The sequence below is a fragment of the Denticeps clupeoides genome, chromosome 15, assembly GCF_900700375.1.
Source record: "Denticeps clupeoides chromosome 15, fDenClu1.1, whole genome shotgun sequence".
Classification (NCBI taxonomy): Eukaryota; Metazoa; Chordata; class Actinopteri; order Clupeiformes; family Denticipitidae; genus Denticeps; species Denticeps clupeoides.
In genome coordinates, this window is record NC_041721.1 from 4918957 (window position 1) to 4941936 (window position 22980).

Below are 22980 nucleotides of genomic sequence, written 5' to 3' on the forward strand. Positions count from 1 at the left end.
GTTCGTGTTTGCTGACCGCTAATTTACCACGCGAGCAGAACAAATCAAACAACGGAGACCGTCAAGAGCTCTACATAAATCAACACAGCTAGATAGACAGGGAAATATAATATTTCCGAGTACATCTGAGATAACATTACGTTTAAACTGTTTTGTCATTGAAGGTTGAAGCATGCTCCAGAGGTTAAAGTTACTGAAGGCATGTAGAGTTCAAGCACATGTGACAATTTCAGAAGTAGTCGTAGTATTTTTGTGATCTGATACCATCTTACTCCTTTCTTTTGCAGGCGTGTGTATCCTGCACAATCTCTTGGTAGAGATGGGAGAGGTGCGTAGGTGTGTGCCTGTGTGAAGTACCTGACGTGTGTGAATAATGCAAGCGGCCTAATGAGGGCATGCATGTGAAACACAGTGCCTGGCAGGTGTGTGTGTGTGTGTGTGTGTGTGTGTGTGTCTACCTGAAGGCGAACCCTGCCTCCCTCTGATCTCCAGTTGGCTTCCGTTGCTCTTGGCTGGATGCAGCTTAAGCCCCTGCTGCTTCTCCAGCTCCCCTACACCAAAAGAAGGAGACGGCAATTATGAGACAATGCACGCACACACACACACACACACACACAGTACAACTTGCATTATGTGTAACCACTGTAAACATGCACCCTAAGCTTAATTTTAGAAAACAAACAGTCTCCTTTAAATTGATGAACATAAAAATAATAACTATTAATACAGTTATTAATATAATTATTGTTTTAACATTGCGGGTTAGCAACGTTCCAGGTTGTGAGTTGGACTCCATTCTTTCGCACATGCAAAGAGGCCTCATAAACACATGCCCACCCGCACCGTCAGCAGCATGTATACACACACACACACACACACACACGCACACACACTCACACGCTCAATACATTGTGGAGTGAATCAGTGTGGGACCAGCCTCCTCACACCCCAGTCATCAGGCACTAAAGCATCACTCCAATTACACTCCAGGCTTGATGATAATTACGTCCCATTTCCAATCCGTGCAAATTTGTTTTTCTTTCGCCGCCACGGAGAAAGTGGCAGTTGCTTTTTCACAGAACGACTCTGTGCGAGAGGCGGAGGGGTGAGATGGAAAGTGTGTTTTTTACAAAGAGCAGTCGGTGGGCAGAGAGACAGACAGAGAGAGAAACTCCCAGTGACAGTGTACTAAAATATCCTGAATATTCACAACCTCGGAACTCTACATCCCTACACACACACACACACACATGTCCAGGGGGGAGAGCCATGTGGGTGTAAGAGACATTTTGCCAACTTTACATGAACGCAAACACCTAAAATGACCATATTATAGAAGCAATAAATTGTATAATAAATTTTGATTGACCCAAGTGCCTTTTTGGCACCAACTGCTTCTGTGTCTTCAGTGTTATAAGCCATTTGTTTTTTTTATAAATAACTCTAAAATTAGTATTTATTGTACTATTTATTCAAATCCTTTGGTCAGTAGTTAGAGCTGATAAAAAGGTTTCCATGTATATATGTACATGTCTCAGTTTAAGCCCAAAAGGTTCTCACCCCTCAAAATGTTCATTAAAATATGCAAAATATGTTATGTAAAACATGCAGCATATGCTAAGAACTATATGTATTATAAACATCTATGACATTTATCCCAACCATTTTCCTTACCTACATATAAATGGAAACACAAGAAAATCTCTATTTTTATTGTCATCTACCAGAAAAAAAAAAAAAGTCAAATGAGAGGAGAGGAGAGTGTTACAGCGCAGAGCTAATCTTCCTGCCGCTCTATAAACTTCTTTTCTGTGGATATCTGCTGAAGCCACCAGTCTGCAAACACACACACACACACACACACACACACACACACACACAGAGTGATCCCCTTCTCTTTCATCTCTTTTCTGGGTGTGTAACATCTCTGCAGGATGCGCTGCACTCTCTCCCTCTGACGTGTTCTGATTCTCCTGATTACTGCGGCCGTTTTACGCTCCCTTGCGCAAATTCAAAAGTCACGGTGGACACTCTCTCTCTCTCTCTCTCTCTCAAACACACACACACACACACACGCACAGAAAGATCACTAATTGCTCTTTATCTCTGAAGCGGCTCAGTTCAGCCAGATATGGAGGGAACTGACTTGGCTGGTGCATTAACATGTCAGGCATCACATGTCAGTTCTCTCATACACACACACACACACACACACACACACACACACACACACACACTGAGCATGAAAGGCTAAGTAGATCCCTGAGGTGATTGTAAACATAGTAAACGTGCTGTAGTGGCGCCGTGTTCATACTGAACACACACACACACACACTCACATTCAATGCGTATCTGCTCCATCTCCGACACCTCTGCAATGGACTCTTTCAGGTCTTCCACAAACTTGAGCAGCTCCTCTGCGCTCTGAGCGCAGAAGTTTAGCACCTGCTTCTTCTCCGAGCCGGAGTACGGGGACAGGACGGTGATGCCGTGAGGATAATCTGGGGGGAGGCAGAGAATATTTACACCACAGGAGGGCAGGTCAACAATTAGACGTTCCCTCCAGTCGGTGACGGTGGAGAAGATGCTGCCTTGTCCACACCAACCCTGGTCCTGAAGTGAAAATCTAGTCCACTCATCCTCTAGTAACCAATCATATGCTTTATAGGAACAAACCAGAAATGCAGTTCACCAACAGTGTTGGGGAAATTGGTATTCTATATTCTATTTGAAATCTACAGCAGAACCAGAGCCAAATTTCCCATATATAACCTCTCGCATGCTGATGACAGTTCAAACTGGAAAAAGTCACCAAAGTGAAGGAGTGAAGGAAATTAAGGGCCACACAAACTATTTAGTATCATAACTACTAATAACTATCAATAACGCCTTTTTAATATCATCTTTTTGTGGGCTCTCGGCAAGGAACATTAGTTAAACAGATTCAGGGTTCAGATTCATGACTATGAATAAGGGTGGTAGTAGCCTAGTGAGTAACACACTCGCCTATGAACCAGAAGACCCAGGTTCAAATCCCATTTATTACCATTGTGTCCCTGAGCAAGACACTTAACCCTGAGTGTCTCCAGGGGGGGTCTGTCCCTGTAACTACTGATTGTAAGTCGCTCTGGGTAAGGGCGGCTGAAAAATGCTGTAAATGTAAATGTAAATTCTCTATATACTCTATTTGTACGTTGCCATACAAACCATGCATCAGAGAAACAATTTTGTTGAGGAACGCCGCAATGCTGCGGTGGAGGGAACGGAAATAACGAAGAAGATATCGTTTCTCATTTTCCTCCCTCTTCTGCTCGTTCTCTTTGAGGTTTTTGTGTCGGAGAGAGTGTGAGGGGGGGCGTCAGCCTACCTCGCAGCGGGTTGGTAACGGTAAATCTCATATTTCATACATCACCGGAATGCTGAGTGACAACCGCGACTTTATGCAAACCAGCCAGGCGGTCCGGAAACCTCCAGAACATTCCACACACACATACTGAGCATTACTCAGCATGCATATAACACACTGTATAGCCCCTGTCGAAATATGAGTTCATAGTCATCCTTTTTTTTTCTTGGTTTCCCTTTGAAAGTGTCTACCAGCCAGTCACTCGGTGGAAATATGGGATAACGACGCCGTTGCTGCTAATTACCCCGGCCGCTCCAGTCATTTGGGCAAGCTCGGTGAGAGCTGGGTTTGCTCTCACTACCCAGGTCGCATGCTGCAGGACCCCGCCCCCCTCCTTCCCACGGCAGTCAGACGACGGCAAACCCAGCCTGGGCAGATCTGTCTGGACGTAGCGTGAAATAGCTAATACACCCTGCGTGCGGCGCGTCTCACTGTATCACTCGCTTAACCAGGGCCTACTGCTGCCAAGGCTGGGGGGCTGGGGGGGTGTTCCGGACTCAGTGACACAAAAAAGGCATTACGCTCCTGCTCACTCTCTTTCTCCGACATTCGCCACCATCACATGCTCTCCGCTTCCCGTCCCTTCGCATCTGCCCAACCCCACCCTGGCCTCCACGTGCAGGGGGAGTGCTTACATTCGTTCTCGAACAGGTGGAACTGCATGCCCAGCAGGCCCAGGGCTTTGCAGAAGTTGTAGGCGGCGGAGCTCTTCTTCTTCGGACACAGTTTCAGGATCTGACAGAAACAGAAGAGGGAAAGAACAATGGTGGTCAAGGGTGTGAGGGCATCATTGTGGTGATGAAGTTAATATCCAGGCTATTTTTTTTAAAACTGCCATCAGCAACACTGATGAAATGTATTTTAACACTCACCTATGAACCAGAAGACCGAGGTTCAAATCCCACTTACTACCATTGTGTCCCTGAGCAAGACACTTAACCCTGAGTGTCTCCAGGGGGACTGTCCCTGTAACTACTGATTGTAAATCACTCTGGATAAGGGAGTCTGATAAATGCTGTAAATGTAAATGTAATGTAAATGCAGTAAAACCTCTCTGGGACAATAATTGGGTGATCTACAGTCTATAGGTCTTGACCAATTCTTGTTCACAGTCAGACAGCTCCTTCTAGTGGTTCTTCCTTATATGATGCTGAAGTACATTGCAGTTTAATAGTTAAAGTTGTCTATTTAGTTATTTCAGAAATATCTGAGATGTTTATGATTAATAATGCATGAACATTAATCAGTAAGGAAATATTTAAACAACAATACACACAAAAGAGTTCTTCAGCATTCAATAGCAGTTTATATTTTATATTACAGTTTAAATGTTATTATATATGAATAGCTGTTGCTGACGTGGTCAGAATGTTCAATGTTCAATGGAACCAAACACACACTAAACACAGAATAATAATAATTTTTTTACCCATTTCTAAATAATAAGAAAACGTAAACAGTAACTTGGATTGGCAAAGAGCATAAAAAAAGGAAACACTTCCAAAAGCGATTAGAGAGCCCACTTAACAAGCCTCCCGCCTCCCCACACACACACACACACACACACACACACTCCTCTGGGTTTTTCAAAATACATATATATTAGAACAATACATCACTCTGACACAGAAATGAAGAAGCGAGAAGATGGTTCTTTACAGAACTATAATGATCAATGGGTAAAAAAAAGCGTATCATTTGCAAGTGCAGGATGCTCAAGAGAACTCTCAAAATAAGTTTTTCACTTTTTTTTCTGCTATGCTCTGAGAAAATAAATACTTGATCCAAGTAATAATGACATCTTCTTTTGTGCCGGATCAACAGTTTCTGCCCGGAGACGCGCTAGATTGTCCGATTCAGCGTTCTAAAATGTCCCCTCCCAGGCGCAATTACTTTCCACACAATCCAGGGGACAAAGGAACAGCTTCCCCTCCATTTTTTATGGAAAGATTAAGATGAGAACGTGTAATTATGAGAATAGTTTAATACTTCACTGAGATAACCTTTGAGCCGGCCTAATGGATGCATTCATTATAATGGACGTTTAATCTATGATTAATTTCAGGGCCCATTCTGTGCGATGCCGACCGAATTAATGACTTATCCAAGCAGTGCGGACAGTCTGGCTTCATTTACTGACCCCTCTGTTTTGTGTCTGGGGTCTAGTTCGGTGCAGAGTGCCTAGTGAGGCACTTTCTTCCACCTGGAGGACACTAGCGCAGCCACACAACAGCTCCAGATGCCAGGAGATCGGATGCTGGGCTGGTGGCATTAATACGGCGTGGCTAATAACCTTTAATAGGTTCCTGGAGCATTGTCCGGCCGTTCAGGCGTGGTGTTAACATTCAGGGTCGCTCCATTTAGTTTATGTGCATTATTTTCTTTCTGGTCCATTTCATCTCACTTCTGAGTACAATCCAGCCCTCATATCCCACTCTCCATGGCAGTTTGTTTAATAATGACTTATTATGATAGGTCACCGATTGGTCACTTTCCCACCCAACTTAGAGGCAGTAATAAAACTTGAAATTAAGGACCATGATTTGGAAAGCCCCAAAATATATCATACAGTAGATGCATAATTCTGCTTTCCAAAGCATAATTTCCTTAGAATGAAACCGCATAGAGTGATTTATTGTGTATGATCAGATATTTTGAGCCTTTCCCCCCTATCAACATCCATAAAATACTGTGAATATGGCATGTTTGTTAATGTCACACATTTAGAGAAGTATTCAGACAGATGAACTGTGACATTAGTGAACATCACCCATAGCACCCTATGACGTCTCTGGCAGTAAAGGGTTAATGTGAACGTCTTACCACGATGAGGTCGTTGAAGAGGAAGACCTCTCGCTGGTGGGCAGCCTGCTTCTGAGCCTTGTTGACATCGGCCACCTCGAACAGACGACTGCAGCAGACGAGCCGCCGGTGGGGCACCGACAGCACCTGCACACAGAGGGACGGTTAACAGGTCAGTCCACCCTCCAAAGCACTTGTCCTGCTCTTCTTCACCGTCGCGCGTCACGTCTTTTGTACTTATATCGCGGCAAGTCAGGTAGCCCACAGCCAATCAGATTATTCGGCAGTTCATTCCACTGCCATCGCTGTAATAGGTGATTTCTGCTTGGCTGCCACCACTCACAACGCTGAATTGCTTTTACGCCCACCAGGGCTCAGTTATTTGGGGCAGGGGGGCGAAGCAAAGAGAAACAAAGCGATCAAGGGGAAGAGAAACGAGAAGCCTGGTGCTGTCGCCTTTATGAAAGATCTGCGCGGCCGCAGCCCATCGATCGGACGCTGCTCCAGCGCTGTGTGTATAAGGGTCTCGGGTATAAGGCTTGGGAGCCAAGCATCTCCCCTTCCCCATCTCCGATGGCCTCTAAATTACTCCTCTGGGGACCATGCATTGTTGTATTGTACTGAAATGAAGACATCAGCAGGGATGGGAAGAAAGGCACAAAATGTTTCTTAAAAACAGCAGTTTTTTTACTACCATGTTATGTTTCGTGACTTTAGAACTCCACACCAAAATGCAGGTTTACTCTGCAGTTTATCTGGGTTAATGGTGTAAGGACCATTAAGGTACCAAAAGTAATGGTAAAGTAGTGGCATGGGATTTTAGTATGGTTCAATAGATCGTTTAATTGATCATTTAGATAATTTAGAAATGTTCTTGTTTTCCCATGGAGAAAAAAAAAGAGTTTAAATAAGAAAAAGTCATTGACAAAGTTAGAAATAAGGACAAACACACATTTGCTGACAGATACTCAACTCTGAATTTGGCCAGTTTTATTGCGCCATTAATAAGCGAAACTGTTCTCAGCTGCAGCAATACAATTGAAAAAGGATTTTGTAATAACAAAGGTTTTAAAGCAACAGACTTGCATTAGCAAACTCAAAATTCCATTGGCATTTGTTGCTGATAATTCGTTAACATCCAACTACAGAGTCATTGGACAGGATTTTTGAACAGTTGTTTTCTTTTTTCAAACACTAGGGAATTTCTAAATAACTCTTTTAACATTATAGTAGTGCAATATCATAAATAAACCACTTTTCATGTTTGTTCAAAGATATGAATGAAAGTGAAGTGAAACACTGCAGCAGAGCACACGGTGACTCAACGAAATGTGTCCTCTGCTTTTAACCATCACCCAACCATCACCCTTGGTGAGCAGTGGGCAACCCTGTGTGTGGGGACGGTGCATTGCTTAGTGGCACCCCAGTGACTCTTTGGCAGGTCACTCATCACTGCCCCAGTAAATTTATAAGGGTGACAATTAGAGAAGAACAGATGAAGACCGAAAAATAACACAGATGATACATATTTTCTGGAAATTAATAAAAAAGATTCTGAGAAAGCATTTGTGTTTGAGATTAGATGGTGATGTGCTGTTATCCCAGGTCATCCCTCTCCAGTAAACAGTATGACTTTAATCCTCATTGGACACACCAGCTGGCCCTCCCCACTCCAGCTGCATTGTGGGAAACACCAAGGGATTAGAGGCCTTTGTGGCACTGCGATTTGGGGAAAATATATTAAATCAATGATGACACAAATCATTTTTTAAAACACCGGGCTCAGTGTGTGTTTATTCAAACTCCAGGGTTTGTGGGATATGAGCTAAAGGTAAACTAATGAAAAAGAAAGGAGAAAAAAAACAGAGGATGAAGGGAGGTGAGTGCAGGCTTGGATTTGAATGACATGCCCTCGTCAGTTGGAAAGACAGGCTCTCAAACTAATTGGGGCTTTTTAATCTTAAGGATATTTCAGCTAGGGGAGGGTAGTGGGTAGGGGGTGGAGATGTTTTATGAAAATGATCTATTAACAGCCACCCACCACCCCTTCTCCCGTCGCTCTGTGTTCCTCCATCATACACACTGATTTGTGTGTGTGTGTGTGTGTGTGTGCGGGGGACTATAGATTTAAACAGGGGCACAAATCTGTCCATTACCACCGTAACATTCCTCCAATATTCTAAACCGCTTATCCAGATCTGAGTCTTGGGGAAGAAGGACTCTGTCCCTGCTAATGGTGGAAAACCAGGACAACTGCAGGTCCCACATGGAGAGAACCTCAGATGGGCACGGGACCACTATATCGGTGAGTCCCCCATCGTCCACCAATGTTGTCCATGGGGTCTTCGAGGTGACAACGGAAGTCAATCTCTTTGATAAGAATCCAACTGGAGAAATAGAGCGATGGTTGTTTTTTTTTTAAGAAAATTATTCATTTAGAGAACATATTTAAAATGATTAGAATACAATATTTAAACAATTTAATCTGTTCCCAAACTGTGGTATGCAAGCTCCCTCTTATCGTACGCTGGGAGTCTCTGTGATTAAACCATACCCAGAGTAAATAACTGGTTTTACACGTGTATTTAAATAATGCATTTAATATGTTTTCTAAGTACTTTTTACGACATTATATTCAGTATTCAGTCCAACCCTGACTATACAGAATATACAATATACATTGAATATACAGTATTTTCATCTTCCAGGTTCTTGCCAGTACATTTACCACACACACACACACACACACACACACACACACACACACATATTCATATTCTTCATACTCATACTGGAAGGCATCAGCATGCACAGTGAAGCATTTTGTGACTGGCTGATGACAGAATATCTCTCTTCGGAACTCGTCTCTCTCGCTCCCTGCTTCACAGACATGCTCTACGGTCAGTGCCGGTTCTATCTATCAACGGCGAGGCACTTCGAACACACTGTTACTCATCATCCCCGACTAGACCATTCATCACACACAAGACAGCAGGCACTTTGTTTTGCACACACCTTAAACGACCCAGTCGGCCTGCGAGAACCTGACGTTCTCATATGGAGATGCCAAAGACAGACGTAGGATAGATGTAGGCTGATGAGCGCGTAAATACGACTTGTGTACCATTTAAGAGTTTTATTAACATCTCTACACAGACGGTGAGCCTGTAAATGGCTAATTTGATGATCTGGGCAATGGTCAAGAAAACAACAGTCTTCTGCCGATGGTGGACATTGTAGGAAATGAAGAAGACAGAGCACGGACAGTTTACTCACCGTCTTCATTCCCACGATGCTTTGCTCCACTTTGGTGACATAGGTGACGTGGTCTTCGTTGGAGCGGAGCTCCCTCAGCTGAATGCGCTCGTATATGCCCACCACCATGTCCCGAGGGATGTCTGCGCCGTCGTCCACGCCTGGCAAAAACAAGCCAGCCGAGCGATTAATTAAACTTTCAATTTTGCCTTTCAAGACCATTTCTGTGAGTGTTCAAAGCAGCCGCAGTCGCAGCGGCCAGATAATAAGATGACTTGTGTCACCGCTAATGACATTGACAGAAAGCTCATCTCGACCAGCGGCACAAGCTCCGCTGCCACGCTCCGTCCTGATTAAAAGAGACTATAATTCTGTCAAAGTGCATCCTTGCTTTAATTGGTTTTAAAACCCGGTGTCATCGCGCGTACAGGAATAGAACGTCTCATTCCAGCGGATTATTTGATAATCAGAGTGATAAACAAGCCCCCCTGTGTCACAGGAAATGCTGTAACTGGCTCACATTTACTTTTCCCTTAATGGCTTCATTTTTTTTAAGAAGGTGTGCAAGATCCGCCGCCATCGTTAATTACCTCTGTTTAATACACTCGCAGTAATTTGACAAACACACTTTAGGATTGCTGGCCAATCACATTACACGTTTGGATATTTTACTCATTTGCACTCACGCAACTTGAGTCCTAGGCAGTGTAATAGAGTTCACGACACTGGCAACTCTGTCACCTTCAAAAGTTGATGATTTGGCTGCTCCAGCATTAGCATCAAAGTGACTGAGCATTAGTATGCAATATACTCCCCCCACAGAGGAGAGCTTTTTTATGGCAACCACGGCCTCTAGATAAACCCCATTACCTTCTGAAAGGGACATTGCGAGCCCAATGGAGCCGGGGATATTTAGGTAAATGAAGATGCAGGGTGGTGTAATGACATATCGAGCACAAAAACGCTGTCGCAAGCGCTGGGTCATCGCTCATTCTAAGAAGATGGAAATTCATAACAGGGAGGAGCCGTGGCGGGGTCACGCCATTTGGATGAGGCCATGGTGAAAATTCCTATCTGATGACTGCCTTTTCTGACTGTCCTCAACTCATTCATGCCATACTTACTGCCAAATACTAGAAGTGTTTTTATTGAGTAGTAGGAAGTTTTTATTATATTAGCAAAGCTAATAAAATGCATTAATAAATTGTTTTAATAAAGAGCTCTCAACTGTGCTAATTCCAGGAGAAAGGGGATGTCAAGCCACCAACATTATAAGAGAAGTGGTGGGGCAGGATGGGTAAGGAAGCGGACTCGAAGGGTAACAAAGTGGTCCTGAGGTCCCCTTGATCAAGGTACCATACCCACACACTGTTTCCGGGGCGCCTTACATGGCTGCCCACTGCTCACTAAAAGCAGAGGACAAATTTTGTGTGCTGTGCTGCAGTGTTTCACAATGACTATCGCTTCATTGTCAAAGGAGATGATTTTAAAATAAAACTAAATAAATAATTGTCGCATCAGTTTTTGAATCATTACAATCATGCAATAGCGATAATGGATCATGAGTGAGTGAGTGAGTATATTTATTAATTTACTAAATGATAATAAATCCATATTTGGATAATAAATCCATATTTGCGTGGCGGTGCATGAGTTTGACATTGGAGTCTTCAGGACAAGGTCAGTCCAAGCTTCACCCTTGGACACCTCAGTGCTCCTTTAATTAACTCAGTGTGCACTCAAGTGCCATTCATTAACGGACCTTTCTCCTCACTAATTGCATCTCACCCACTCAATTAGCCAAGTAAATATTGGTGTGATGTCTCCGCGCTTGATACATGTAGGGATGAACAAAGGGAGGATGTTCTGTATAAAAGAGAGGAGGAGAGGTGAGGGAATCGACCTGCATGTTGATTTACTTCCTGTGGACGTCCGGTCTGTTTTAACACCCTGACAGAGACACACCAAGAGAGTTTGTATTTGATGGTGATTAAGTCACCGGTCCAATTAAAAGCTTCATTAAGAGCTGTGATGCCAATTCAAACCATTACATAAAAAGGTCCCTCACTAAACTCCACCCAATAAACAAAGGACGTGCTATGGAAACTTGCTGATGTCTGTGCAACGTCCACTAGCCAGACCTTTACTGACCCTGCAGTGACATTCCCATCATATAACACCATGACATCTGGACAGAACATCTGGCTGAGGGAAATTATTATTTTTTTGCATCATACCCAGGACCACCTAAGCACATAATGCAGTTAACCTTACGTCAAAATGATGTAGGCACAGAAAGAAGAGAACTAGAGACATTCGTCAGTATCTGCCAATAGAGCAGTAAAGTTATACTGGCGGAGTACTTTATACACTGTTCTTTACAAAAGTGAAGAATTGTTCTCTCAAAGGCAAGGCCGAGAAAGAGAATTATTGTGGCCTGATTTCACCTGCTGTGGGAAAGAGAGAGAAAAAAAAAACTCATAAAAGAAAAGGCAAAGATCAGGAGGAACTGGAGGAATCTACCATTTTCTAATTGGTTTCAGACGCCTGCATTGACTTTATGATCAAATTTAATTGTTAGGAAGATGAATCCGGGAAGACAGCCCGCACAGAATCGATTCCTCCTCCTGAATGCTCCTTCCGAATTGAGAGCAACGCAACGATGTCGCAATTTCACAACAGGCTGATGCGAGAACTTGACGTTTAAGTCCCGCGACAAACGCTTGGGCGACATGTCGCCACCTTCGCAGCGTCTGCCATGACCAGGGAAGCCACCGGTCTGTCAGCACGCATAGTCACCTCTCAGATGTTTTTAATGAGGCCAGGAGAAGCTCGAGGAAGCTAACCTCTTCCCACACTTGTTCCGACTCTCGCCACCTTGCTCCTCCACTTTCATGTCGTACCTTTCAACACTGGCTGTTTACCTCCTTTCATCTCTGACTGTTTACTTTCCTTCAGCAACTCCCTAATCCTCCCTAACTCTCTTCAGCAGCAGCATCTCGCCGGTTCTTCCCGAGAGGACGTCCTGACGGGCGAATAAAAAAGATGCCGCTGGACAAACGCGCTTCCATGTAAACAAAGGTTCGCCCGTGTCTTCCACTCTACGTGGCACCATTTAAGACATGCAGCGCAGTTGTGAAGATCATGCCCCACCTCTGAGGTTCCGGATGAAGTCCTCCAGCATCATCTTGCGATCGGGTTTGATGTTGGGGCTGTACATGTCGGTGTTGAGGAGGATGATGGCGAAGGCCAGGATGAAGATGGTGTCTGGGTTGTGGAACTGCTGCACCACATCCGGGTTACACATGCAGTAACGCTGGCTGAGACATGAAAAACAGAGAGCGAGAGAGTCGTAAAAAGTCATCAACAGACATCCCCGCCTGAGAAGGGCTCCGTTCTAATTGCAGAAAATTTGGCTAAATGTGCAGCCAGAATTCCGAGTCAGCAGCTCTGTAATTCTCCAGTGAAGCAGAGATTACTGTTAAAATACCTAATGAGCAAAGGAAATAATAATAGGGTTCTCAACAATTAATCTTAGTTAGTATCTTTTACATTTTGAAACGGTTGCATTTTATGCTGTTTTTTATATAATTTGATGTTATACATTTTCCTATGTTTCCAATGTTTTTAATTAAAGAATTAATCTAACAAAATCAGATGTAAAAAGCCTAAAAACATAAAGAATATTTATAGGATTTTTTTTTTATGAGTTGAGATCTCATTTCTGATTTGCAGACTGAACATCAGTGCCCCCGATGTCTGGTTACAGTGCAGGTTACAGCACTGCTTACTCCAGGTGATTTAGTGATATCAGGTTTCATATGTAGGATGGGTGACATTACAGAACCACTATATGACACAGAGAAAATATACGGAGTGCAATTCACAAAAAGCTATCTGTAGCTTATGTTGAAACATTCTACAGGGTGGGTTTATATGGATACACCTTTTATATGGATACACCTTAATAAAATGGGAATGGTTGGTGACATAAAACACATTTTATAAGTGGTCAGAAACTTGTAAATTACTCATGAAAGAAGCACACCATTGTTTTTCTTGTGAAATTACCAATAAATGTGATGTGTCACATGACCCTCTTAGTATTGAAAAAACAAAAGTTGGATCCAAGATGACCGACTTCAAAATGGCCACCATCTTGATAAGTTTGCCCCCTCACATATACTAACGTGCCACAAACAGGACATTAATATCACCAACCATTCCCATTCCCATCCCCACCTTGTATAATATTGGCCATTCTGTTGGTAGAACATACCAAAAGTACAGTTTTCTTGCATACAGATAACCAGAAGGTGTTCAGGAGGAGCTGTGGTTGAAACAACTTGTACAATTTTTGCGGCTGCATGTCACTTTTGACATCAGCGTCATCATTCACTGCAAGATTATGATGGTGCTCTCATCTCACTACTCCAACATTAACTGACCGGAAGGCCAGGGGTGGGATGAAAGCACCCCGTCCCAAATTTATGAACAGTATGGACGGAAAGTAGAAAACGCGAAAGCCCTTACCCACGCACTTTTTTTCTACGGTGAAGATTAGACAGTTCACGTCAGCGCAGATGTAGATCAAATAGTGGGGCTTTAAATCAATGCCTGGCTCATCTGTAATTGTGCTGGCCTGGTGCCTCGGTGAATCTAACGCTGAGAGACACCTGCTGGGGACGACTACGAGCTGGGCTCTTTCTGCCAACTACATCAGCTCTGGCAGCGAGAACATGCATCATTATGAGTGAGTGAAAATGGGCCGAAAGACCAAATCCTGCGATGCCGCGAGAAAAGGTCTGCCGATCGTCCTGAAGAGGCAGCCAGGCGTACCCAAGCTGCATCGGAAAGGACATCCTATTATGCCTTGTGCATTGCTCAAAATACAGGTGGGGAAGTATATCTGCATTCAGATTTTTTCAGACCCCATATGGACCATGCAAACATTTCACTTGGGTTTAAAAGCATAACGATAAAAATGCATCTGGTCTTCAAGAATTCGCACAGGTGAGATCAATGTCAATGTTTCGTCGTCTTGCCCTCAGGTACCCTTAGGTTCAGTTCGTAGTAAAGCCAAACAAGAATCTTTGGTGTTGGACCGGGAAAAAACACATTTTCACTAGTTCGTGAAGTAAAAAAAAAGAGCCTAGAGCCAAAATTCACATTTAATAAAAACATCAAGCTGATCTAATATCACTCAAGGGAAATTATATCTCAAAGCTGACAAAAAGACGCTATCTGTTCAAAATTGACTGAGACCGAGGCTATTACAATATATTAGTAGCCAAGACTGACTAAAACCCAAAAATCTTCAGCAGATTTCGTCGGATTGGCTCAGACGGTTGTCACTGGTGATCAGATTTGATTTTAAGCCATCGCGTCATCAAATCGGCAGACAACGCGATTAATAATGAAATTCCACCTGGGCGCTGAGCAGGACTCAAAATCCACCGCCGTTATTTCTGCTTCCTATTCATTCAACGCTCACCTGCCGGGCCATTCTACCAGGTTAACCAACTCGAACACGCATTATGCGGAAGAAATAGCCTACAGTAGAATTTTACCTCTGGTGTGTGTGCGAGACCCTAAAAGGCAGACACTCGAGTGAAAACCGCAATTTCACATAAAAAAAACTATCAGCTCAACAAATCATCATCCCAGGTAGAGCACCCCCCCACCCACCCAAGAGTCCTGAGTCCGGCGAGCCAGATGATTGGAGTCTATATTCTGGGGAAGTGACAGACCTCCAAAAATCACACGCAGCGCACCGACCCGCACAGACTCTCAGCCGAAGATTAATTTTTCTTTTTTTTTTTTTTTTCTTTTTTTTTTTTGCAAAAGACAAAAAGCGCCTTGAGTTGCACTGTTCTTAGAGAAGGCTGAGCGTCGATCATTCTTAAGGAAACCTTTCATTCAGACACAAGAGTTTTTATTCACTGGGTTTGTTGTCTTTCTCACGCTTCTTTTTCTCACAGCTTTCTCATCTCTCCCTCTGAAATTTCAAAGGCTGCGGCGGGGGTGGCACTCTGGGAGACGGCCTGGGTTATGCAACCAGAGAGTTATTTATACACGCACGCACACACACACGCACAGAACAATCCGCCAGCGCACGATTCTGTCACTTTTAATGAAGATGATAAAGATGCCTTTGCTTACAATGCGATGCCACGGCACTAATCTAAGGCTAATTCAAGTAAAAAAAAAAAAAAAAAAAAAAAGCTCATTGAGCCACATGAATTAGCTCTTTGCTAGTAAGATCGCTCTGTCCACTGAAACAAATGCTAAGAGATGCGTTCTGGCATCTCTGTCACAAGTACTCCAACTGTTTTTACCTAAAAACACACACACATGCACAAGCTCCACAGGCCACTTGCTTCTTGTGTGTATGTGTGTGTGTGTGTGTGTATCTCTCACCCGGTGGCAAAGTCATAGTTTATCCCGAAAAGAAGCGCTGAAAGAGTAGCATCTGGCACCAGCAAGGTTAGACACACCCTGAACACCAGCAGTGCTTCACCTGATCTATCCGTTAACAACTGTCCGTAACTTGTGTAATAGGGCGTTAGTTGTGTAATGGGGCTGTTTTGCAGCCTTGTCTCTCATCAGTTTTGGCACGACGAGTCACACCTGGACCTGATTTCATTTACACTTTCTATTTTACATTTATGACATTTATAACATTTTGCTTTAAAAATAAATAGAAGACGCTCTGACAATCAGTGGTGACTGATTGAAACCCTTGACAAACCACAACACAACGGCTTTTACTGAATCAGTGTATTAGAAAAAAAAATTCAGGGAATCTAACTAGTGGTAAGATCACATGAAATCACATGAAATATGAAGCAATACTTTCTTTTAAACCATGCATTCATACACTAAAACCAGCTTCTTCCTGAATGTAGTTCCTGAAAAACCTACATATGGAAAAAACGCATTGCTGGAGGACTCCACTAGAGGGCAGACCGTTAATTTGTGTAAACCTACTTGCATTTTTTAAATTTTTTTATGATTTGCACAACCAACACATGAAATGGACGCAAGGACAGTTAAACAAAAGAATATCTCATACCTTAAATAAGAAAGTCCCATGCATTTACCGAAATGAGCACTTAGATAACGTCTTGGTGGAAAGTATGTTGCTATACAACATTTTTCTTTCTACCTCAAACAACAAAGCATTGAACAAAACATGAATCTTTCGAATCTAGCTTAATCTATAGTTTTATATTTAGGAGGTCAAGGAGATCAGACGCAAACCATACACAAAATGTTACAGCATGCAAAGGTTCATTACTGAGCTGGATTTCAACAGAGGTTGCAGAGGCATGTTCACTTTTTTCACCAATGTATAACTAATATAACTGTAGCAAATACAGAATGAAGAAATTAGGCAGCGGACCTGGACCTGAAAATGTGGTGTGATGCAAGCGAATGTAGTGCAAGTTGAACACTTCTGAACACTCCAACCTCTGCATCCCCACCTGAAGGCTTCGATCAGCCGTTCCACCTTCTGCGCCTCCCCCTGCACACGAATGTGGGCCTGGAACTTCCGCAGAGCCTCATCCAGCTCCATGCCAGAGAAGTCCATCTCGTCCACCACACAGCTGTAGAAAATGGAGACACGGGAGAAGGCAAGGAGACAAGGCAAGGAGTGAGTCAGTTATGCAGAAGGTATTTTTGGCGTCTGTCCTTACGTGGCTCATTAGGGGAGAGCTCCAGGCAGGAGACACACACGGCCTCTCCTGTCTCCTCTGCTCTGTAGGCATTAGCATCAGGATCCTGGACAGCATGAGGATCATGCTCTACACCAGTGTTTCCCAGCCCTGCTCCTGGAGGACCCCCTGTCAACCCCACCTTAACACGGCTTGGGTGTTAATAATTGTTAATAATGAAGGTGGCCACTTGTAGGCAGCGTGAAATCTTTGTCAGGAGCTCCTCCAGGACCAGATTTGAGGAACGCTGCTCTGCACACTTGGATAATTTCATGCACTCACTCAATAAACACATACACACACACACACACACACACACACACACACACACACACATTATAACTGCACACATTTATGCTAACCGCACACCCAGTCCATTGAGTACAGTAGTAATTACAAGCAGCAGGCAATGTTGCCTCAGAGGTGGGACTAATCTGAAAACCAAGCAAAGCAACTCGCACAAGGTGCTTCTGGAGACCTGCACTTCCACTCGGTGAGCTGAGCGCCTGAATAATTTGCCTAATGAAGAACCACTACTTCTTTCTTATGCCTAAATTGATTGAAAAGAAGCGAGATGAGACGTTTTACTGCAGCCTGGCCTCTGGATGGCCCAGCCTGGATATACATTGTGGGCAGCTGGGAATGAAAAACGGATAAGGAGATTAGCGGCGGGTCTGGGCACAGAAAAAAATAAATAAATAAAAAATCTCTTTCACTCCCCCCGCCCATACCTCTCTCTCTTTCTCTTTCTCGCTGCCTGAGTTTATTTGTCCTTCTTTTCTCTGATAAGCTGCAGGTAATGGCAGTACAATGAACAAATATAATGGCATTGTTTGCAGCTGAGGTACCCAAAGAAGAAAAATTTGCACACCTAAACCACATATTATGATGTATGTGTTATGCTGCTTTATGGTTATTGGGTGCCGGGCGAGAATTCAGACACAAAACACAATTAGGCATCACCAACCCACATAAAATCCTGATCTTTGGACAGTGGCAAGAAACTGGAGCAGGAAGGGCATGCAAACACAACAGAGTCCACTTAAAATCTTCCTCTCAATCATTTTCCCATCCTCCATTTTCACAGTCTGGAGGTTCTTCCGGAAAAAGCTCCATTACACATTCCAGGTTTCGAAAAAGCTTCTATCCGAGGGAGCACAGAGCTGAAAGCCTATCACTGCACATTGCTTTCATGCCAGACTTCACCATAACATATAGGAGCAGAATGCAGTGATGCAGTGTCACTCTCAAGGCCTTTTATTTTTTTCCTCCTGTTTCTGCTTTGAACACTGGGCAGCGTGCGTTTACAAGGGATACTGGAAAAAACACCGTAATTCCGCAGAAAAACATGTTAAAAATACCTACAAACGCAAAGGATAGAAGTGAAACGGGAGAGCTGCTATTTCAGGAGACTCGAACCACACCCGCATGTTCTGTTTGTGTTAAAACCGGTCAGCGTGTCCATTTCATCTCTTGTCCGGTGCTGTCAATCAGTGTTCTGCCGAGCGTTACATAAACTGTCAAAAAAAAAAAAAAAGCTACAAGATGCAAATAGTGTTTAAGCGTTTTAACAGCGCTGTACAAGCAGATTTCTGACAAGGAACAATGTCACTGCAGGCTATTCTGGAAAAAAGAGAGAACGTTCTACAAGGACGTTCTAACTCAGAGGATTCTGTTAACATTCATTTACATTTACACTGTAAAACCAGTGTAAACTTGAGATAAAACAGGCAGTTTATGACTAGCGATATTTATCACTGGTTGTTTTCAGCCTCTTGAAATCCAATGGGATTCTGGAAAAAAATGTAGAAACTACGTTCAGGGTTAAAGATGTAGTAACTGAAGGATGCTCTCACAATCTGATAAATGCTGTAAATGTAAATGTAAAAATCTCACAGCTCCATCTAGTGTGGCTTCATTCTACAGCACCGGATAGGGATACGCCTCAGCAACTGAGAGCTGAGGTTTGTCTCTTTTATTTCTCTCATTCTATAAATATATAAAACACACAAATAATAGTTATTAAAAAGTGAATATGGCATCTGAGTTGAGAGAAAATGTTGAATATTGTCACTGGCCTTCGCACATTACTGTGTATTGATGATCTTCTGGAAAACCTTCTGAGTATCGATGCATGGAAAAGGCATTGATGATCTGGGCTAGCTGTTATATGTCAGTGCAGTTTGATCATGCAACGTCCTCAATGCAGTAGCCCTTCATTTCTGCAGGCACCGATGAAAAAAACTACACAGTTCCCATCCATCGCCACAATCTGACCCTTAAGCTTCAATTGCTGGTTCATTTCTCCGCCCCCTGTCTCTGGCTTTGTTGATCCTTTTCATTCTCAGGCCATCTCTTTTTACACCCTTACACACCCTTAACACACACACTAAACTGCATGGCACACACCAGTGCTGTTTCAGCCATCTGTTTGGAATGATCATCTGCATTTGTGTTTATTTAAAACCGTCGCATGGAAATCAATTTTCTTTCCATCTGCTCCAGAGAAAAAAAATCATATAATTTGAAATCATATTAATCTGCATTTGGCAAGTGTAAAATCTGCCTCAAAAGAAAATGTTTTTGAAAAAGATTTTTCTACAACTGCAGCTAAAAAGAGAGAGCTGAGACTTGTCTCAAATAGCCATGACGTTTTCAACAGTCCTGCTCTTGTTTTTCGATTTTTAGATATGAACATAATTCACAGCGTTACCTGGAGTATATGGCACCGGCATGGCACTTTTAAAACCCATCACTTTAAAGGTATTAAAGGAGCATTTTGTGGCATTTGAATTAAGCAGAGAGGACATTTTGACCTCACGCTTTATCCAGGACATTTAGTTCCATCAAATTAAAATCTGATTAATATGATGACTTAATTAGTCACCGCTATCATTCCGGTGCTGCGTTCTGTCACGGCCCTCATCAGTCTCATCAAAACCATATTGTCATGTAATATAATCAACATCATGTTTATTAATGAAATTAATGCATTGACACACACACACACACACACACAAAACATCCTCATGCAAAGTCATGAACTTTCATCATAGTTGCAAGATTGGCATTAAGACAATTGCATTCATCATATGATTTGCCTGGGTTTTGTGGCGCTTTATATGATGATGATCGCTTCAGATTTACAGAAAAAAATGGACTGTTGTCTGCCTGTTGGAGAGAAGGACCTAACTACCTGTCGATGGAACTAATGACCCTACCCGTAATAATTTCTGACATCCATAAACAAAGCTTAAAAAGGGTGGAGCCTGTAGGCACGATTGACAGCTCTCATTGTGGATGATTTAAACCTCTTCCTGTCGATGCTGTCACACGCCCAGCTATAGCGCAGCATCCATCTCCTCCCTTTCTCCTCCATTTCCCTCCGTTCTCTGCACTCCAAAGACCCCTTGTACATTAGCCAACACTCTTACAAGGCACCGCAAAAAACATCTTATTTCAAATGCATCAAATCTATGGAGAGAAACTGTGCAAGGATGCACAAAACAACTCCATTCCAGTTCTGATATTGCTTCCAAATGGAGGCTGACCTCGGAACGAACTCTGTGCAGAGAGAGGAAGTGCAGAGAGGGAGCTGCAGGTGAAGTGAGAGAGAAATTTTAAGGGCTATTTATTGTCTCTCTCCTCAAGAACAAGAGATAGATGTCAGCTTGGGGCCACCTACCACTTCGAAACCATAACTCTTAGGTGAGGAACGGAGTAAAATTTTGGTGAAATGTACGTTTTTTTAAACATATTTGGCCATAAATTATACAAAAAAAAGTGCAGGGGGGCAAATACTCACTCTAGAACGTCCCTGTTGAACGGCTTCTTGCTGTTGCCGAGGAACTCTCCGATCATCTGCCGGCTCAGTCCCTTCCTCTGCAGCAGGAAATGAGCCACTCCGATAGGTGTATCGGGGATGAAGCCCCGGGAGATTAGGAACTGAAGACCTTTGTCTGGGTTCCTTTGGAAAAGGCACAAAAGAATTATGGCAGAGACAGGACAATCATGAAGGTTATATTGAGAAAATCCTGATGCGCCGGACATTAAAGCAGATATTGAAAAGCACCAGAGTAAACGGCCACGGTCGTCCGAGACACTAATACACCTTAACAATGAGAGATGACTTTAATAAAATTACCGCAGTAAAAATAGATCTGCTCCCCGTCTTGGCCCGGAACAGACTGCACCGCAGCGGTGCGGCCATCTCGGCGGACATTAATATTCATCTCCTATCGGATCATTACGTTCATTAGCAGTGATTAAACATCACGCGCCGGCATGCCGGCCTGGCGCGCTCGCGGCATTCCAATCGAGATCTTCCCGAAGAGCGTGCGCTAAAGTCAACAGCACTCGGCCCTTCCCGGGGCCAATTAGAGGAGTCGGAGACGAATGCAAACAGGGCCCGACTTCGGCGGAAATGCCCGTGGGGGGTGGGGGTCAGATGTCCCCGAGACCGCGGACCTCGGTGTATATTTAGAACCCAATGTGCTCGCAGCGTCTACCTGCCACTACTCATCCTCTTCGGCTGCAAGCTACAGATCCTCCTCGCCGTGTCTGGTCTTTTTGTTCTCCTCCTCGAGATCTATTTCCTTTAATTAACGGAACCTAAACGAACCTAAAACCTCGGCTTTTTTTTAGGACGTGGCACGTCACGCCAAGGGAACCTTCCAGATTCGCTCAAATAAACAGAAGTGGCGGCTTGCTAGTTCTCTGCATGTCGGGGAGGAGGAACTAACTTCCCAACCAGCCCTTGTTGTTGGTGTGTAATTATTTCTGACACACAGAAAACGAACTTTTATGACATTTTCCCGAACAACATCTTCAGGCGGAGGAGCCCGTAGGCATGATTGACAGCTCCCTGGGTGTTTTTCAAGTAAAGCGCGAGTTCATCTTTTAATGTCATCTTGGGACCACGCCCACTAATAGGCCAAACTGGATAATCCGCACCTATGACTGGCATACTTTTGAGTCTTTACACTTGCTAAAGCTCTGCATTCACCACGTATAAAACACAAATACAGGAACACAGGGACTGTTTCATAAAGACTCTACCAACTGCATATCTAACACAGAAGACTTGCCTTTACTTAACTGGGTTTAGGGGCGTGGTGAAGTTTAGGCTTAGTCTTGTTGACGTCCTGACAAATGCGGGAGAACATTTGTGTGCGAGCATATTGTGCCGCCCGCCGCCTCATGCCCACAACACGTTTCCTGGCTCATGCTCGCGCTCGCCCCCGACTTCCCCTCCATTCATCTATGCCGCCTATTTGCCAGCCGCTATTTTTAGCGGCTTTGAACGTGCAGGGAAAGCGCCAGGCCGTCCGCGCCGGCTCAGCACTCCAATCCGCCTGACTCTGGCACCGTCGCACTTACATAAGAAAGAGAGGCTTACCAGGGGAGAGAGGGAAAGGGGGAGGGGCCGAGGATCAGGGCCATGATGTGGTGCTGAATGGACAGCGACCCAATTAGCATTTAACGAACACTCCTAAAGATAAAGTGAAGTGACAAATAAAGTGAAGATAAAGTGAAGTGACAAATTGCACTGTGTGCACACGGTATATATACAGGTGGGTAGGTTTAATTTAAACTTCATGGTTTTAATGTAACATTTATTTCCTTTGGCAAAATGTCGCTGAACCAGAATGGCAGACTTTTCTATTCTCTTTTTTTAATGTGAAATATAGAAAGAAAATTGATGATGATTTATGACATATTCTCAGTTGTGATGGTTTATCTGTATTCACATAAGGAAGCACATGCCAACAAGATTTTATATTGCCCCCTTACGGTCTC

The 22980-nt window shown here is 43.5% G+C and overlaps 1 protein-coding gene across 3 annotated transcripts in view; it reads right to left on the reverse strand.

Annotated features, from left to right (window-relative positions):
- Nucleotides 1-22980, reverse strand: part of iqsec3a (IQ motif and Sec7 domain ArfGEF 3a) — an 88793-nt gene that overhangs the window by 6999 nt on the left and 58814 nt on the right. For all 3 annotated transcript variants that reach the window (XM_028953730.1, XM_028953729.1, XM_028953731.1), the window contains 8 exons: nucleotides 20987-21148; nucleotides 16951-17073; nucleotides 12617-12783; nucleotides 9485-9624; nucleotides 6230-6355; nucleotides 4042-4141; nucleotides 2340-2501; nucleotides 459-551 (listed from right to left, as the gene is read on the reverse strand). In XM_028953730.1, coding sequence (XP_028809563.1) covers nucleotides 459-551; nucleotides 2340-2501; nucleotides 4042-4141; nucleotides 6230-6355; nucleotides 9485-9624; nucleotides 12617-12783; nucleotides 16951-17073; nucleotides 20987-21148 — 1073 coding nt within the window. The remainder of the gene's footprint in view (nucleotides 1-458; nucleotides 552-2339; nucleotides 2502-4041; nucleotides 4142-6229; nucleotides 6356-9484; nucleotides 9625-12616; nucleotides 12784-16950; nucleotides 17074-20986; nucleotides 21149-22980) is intronic.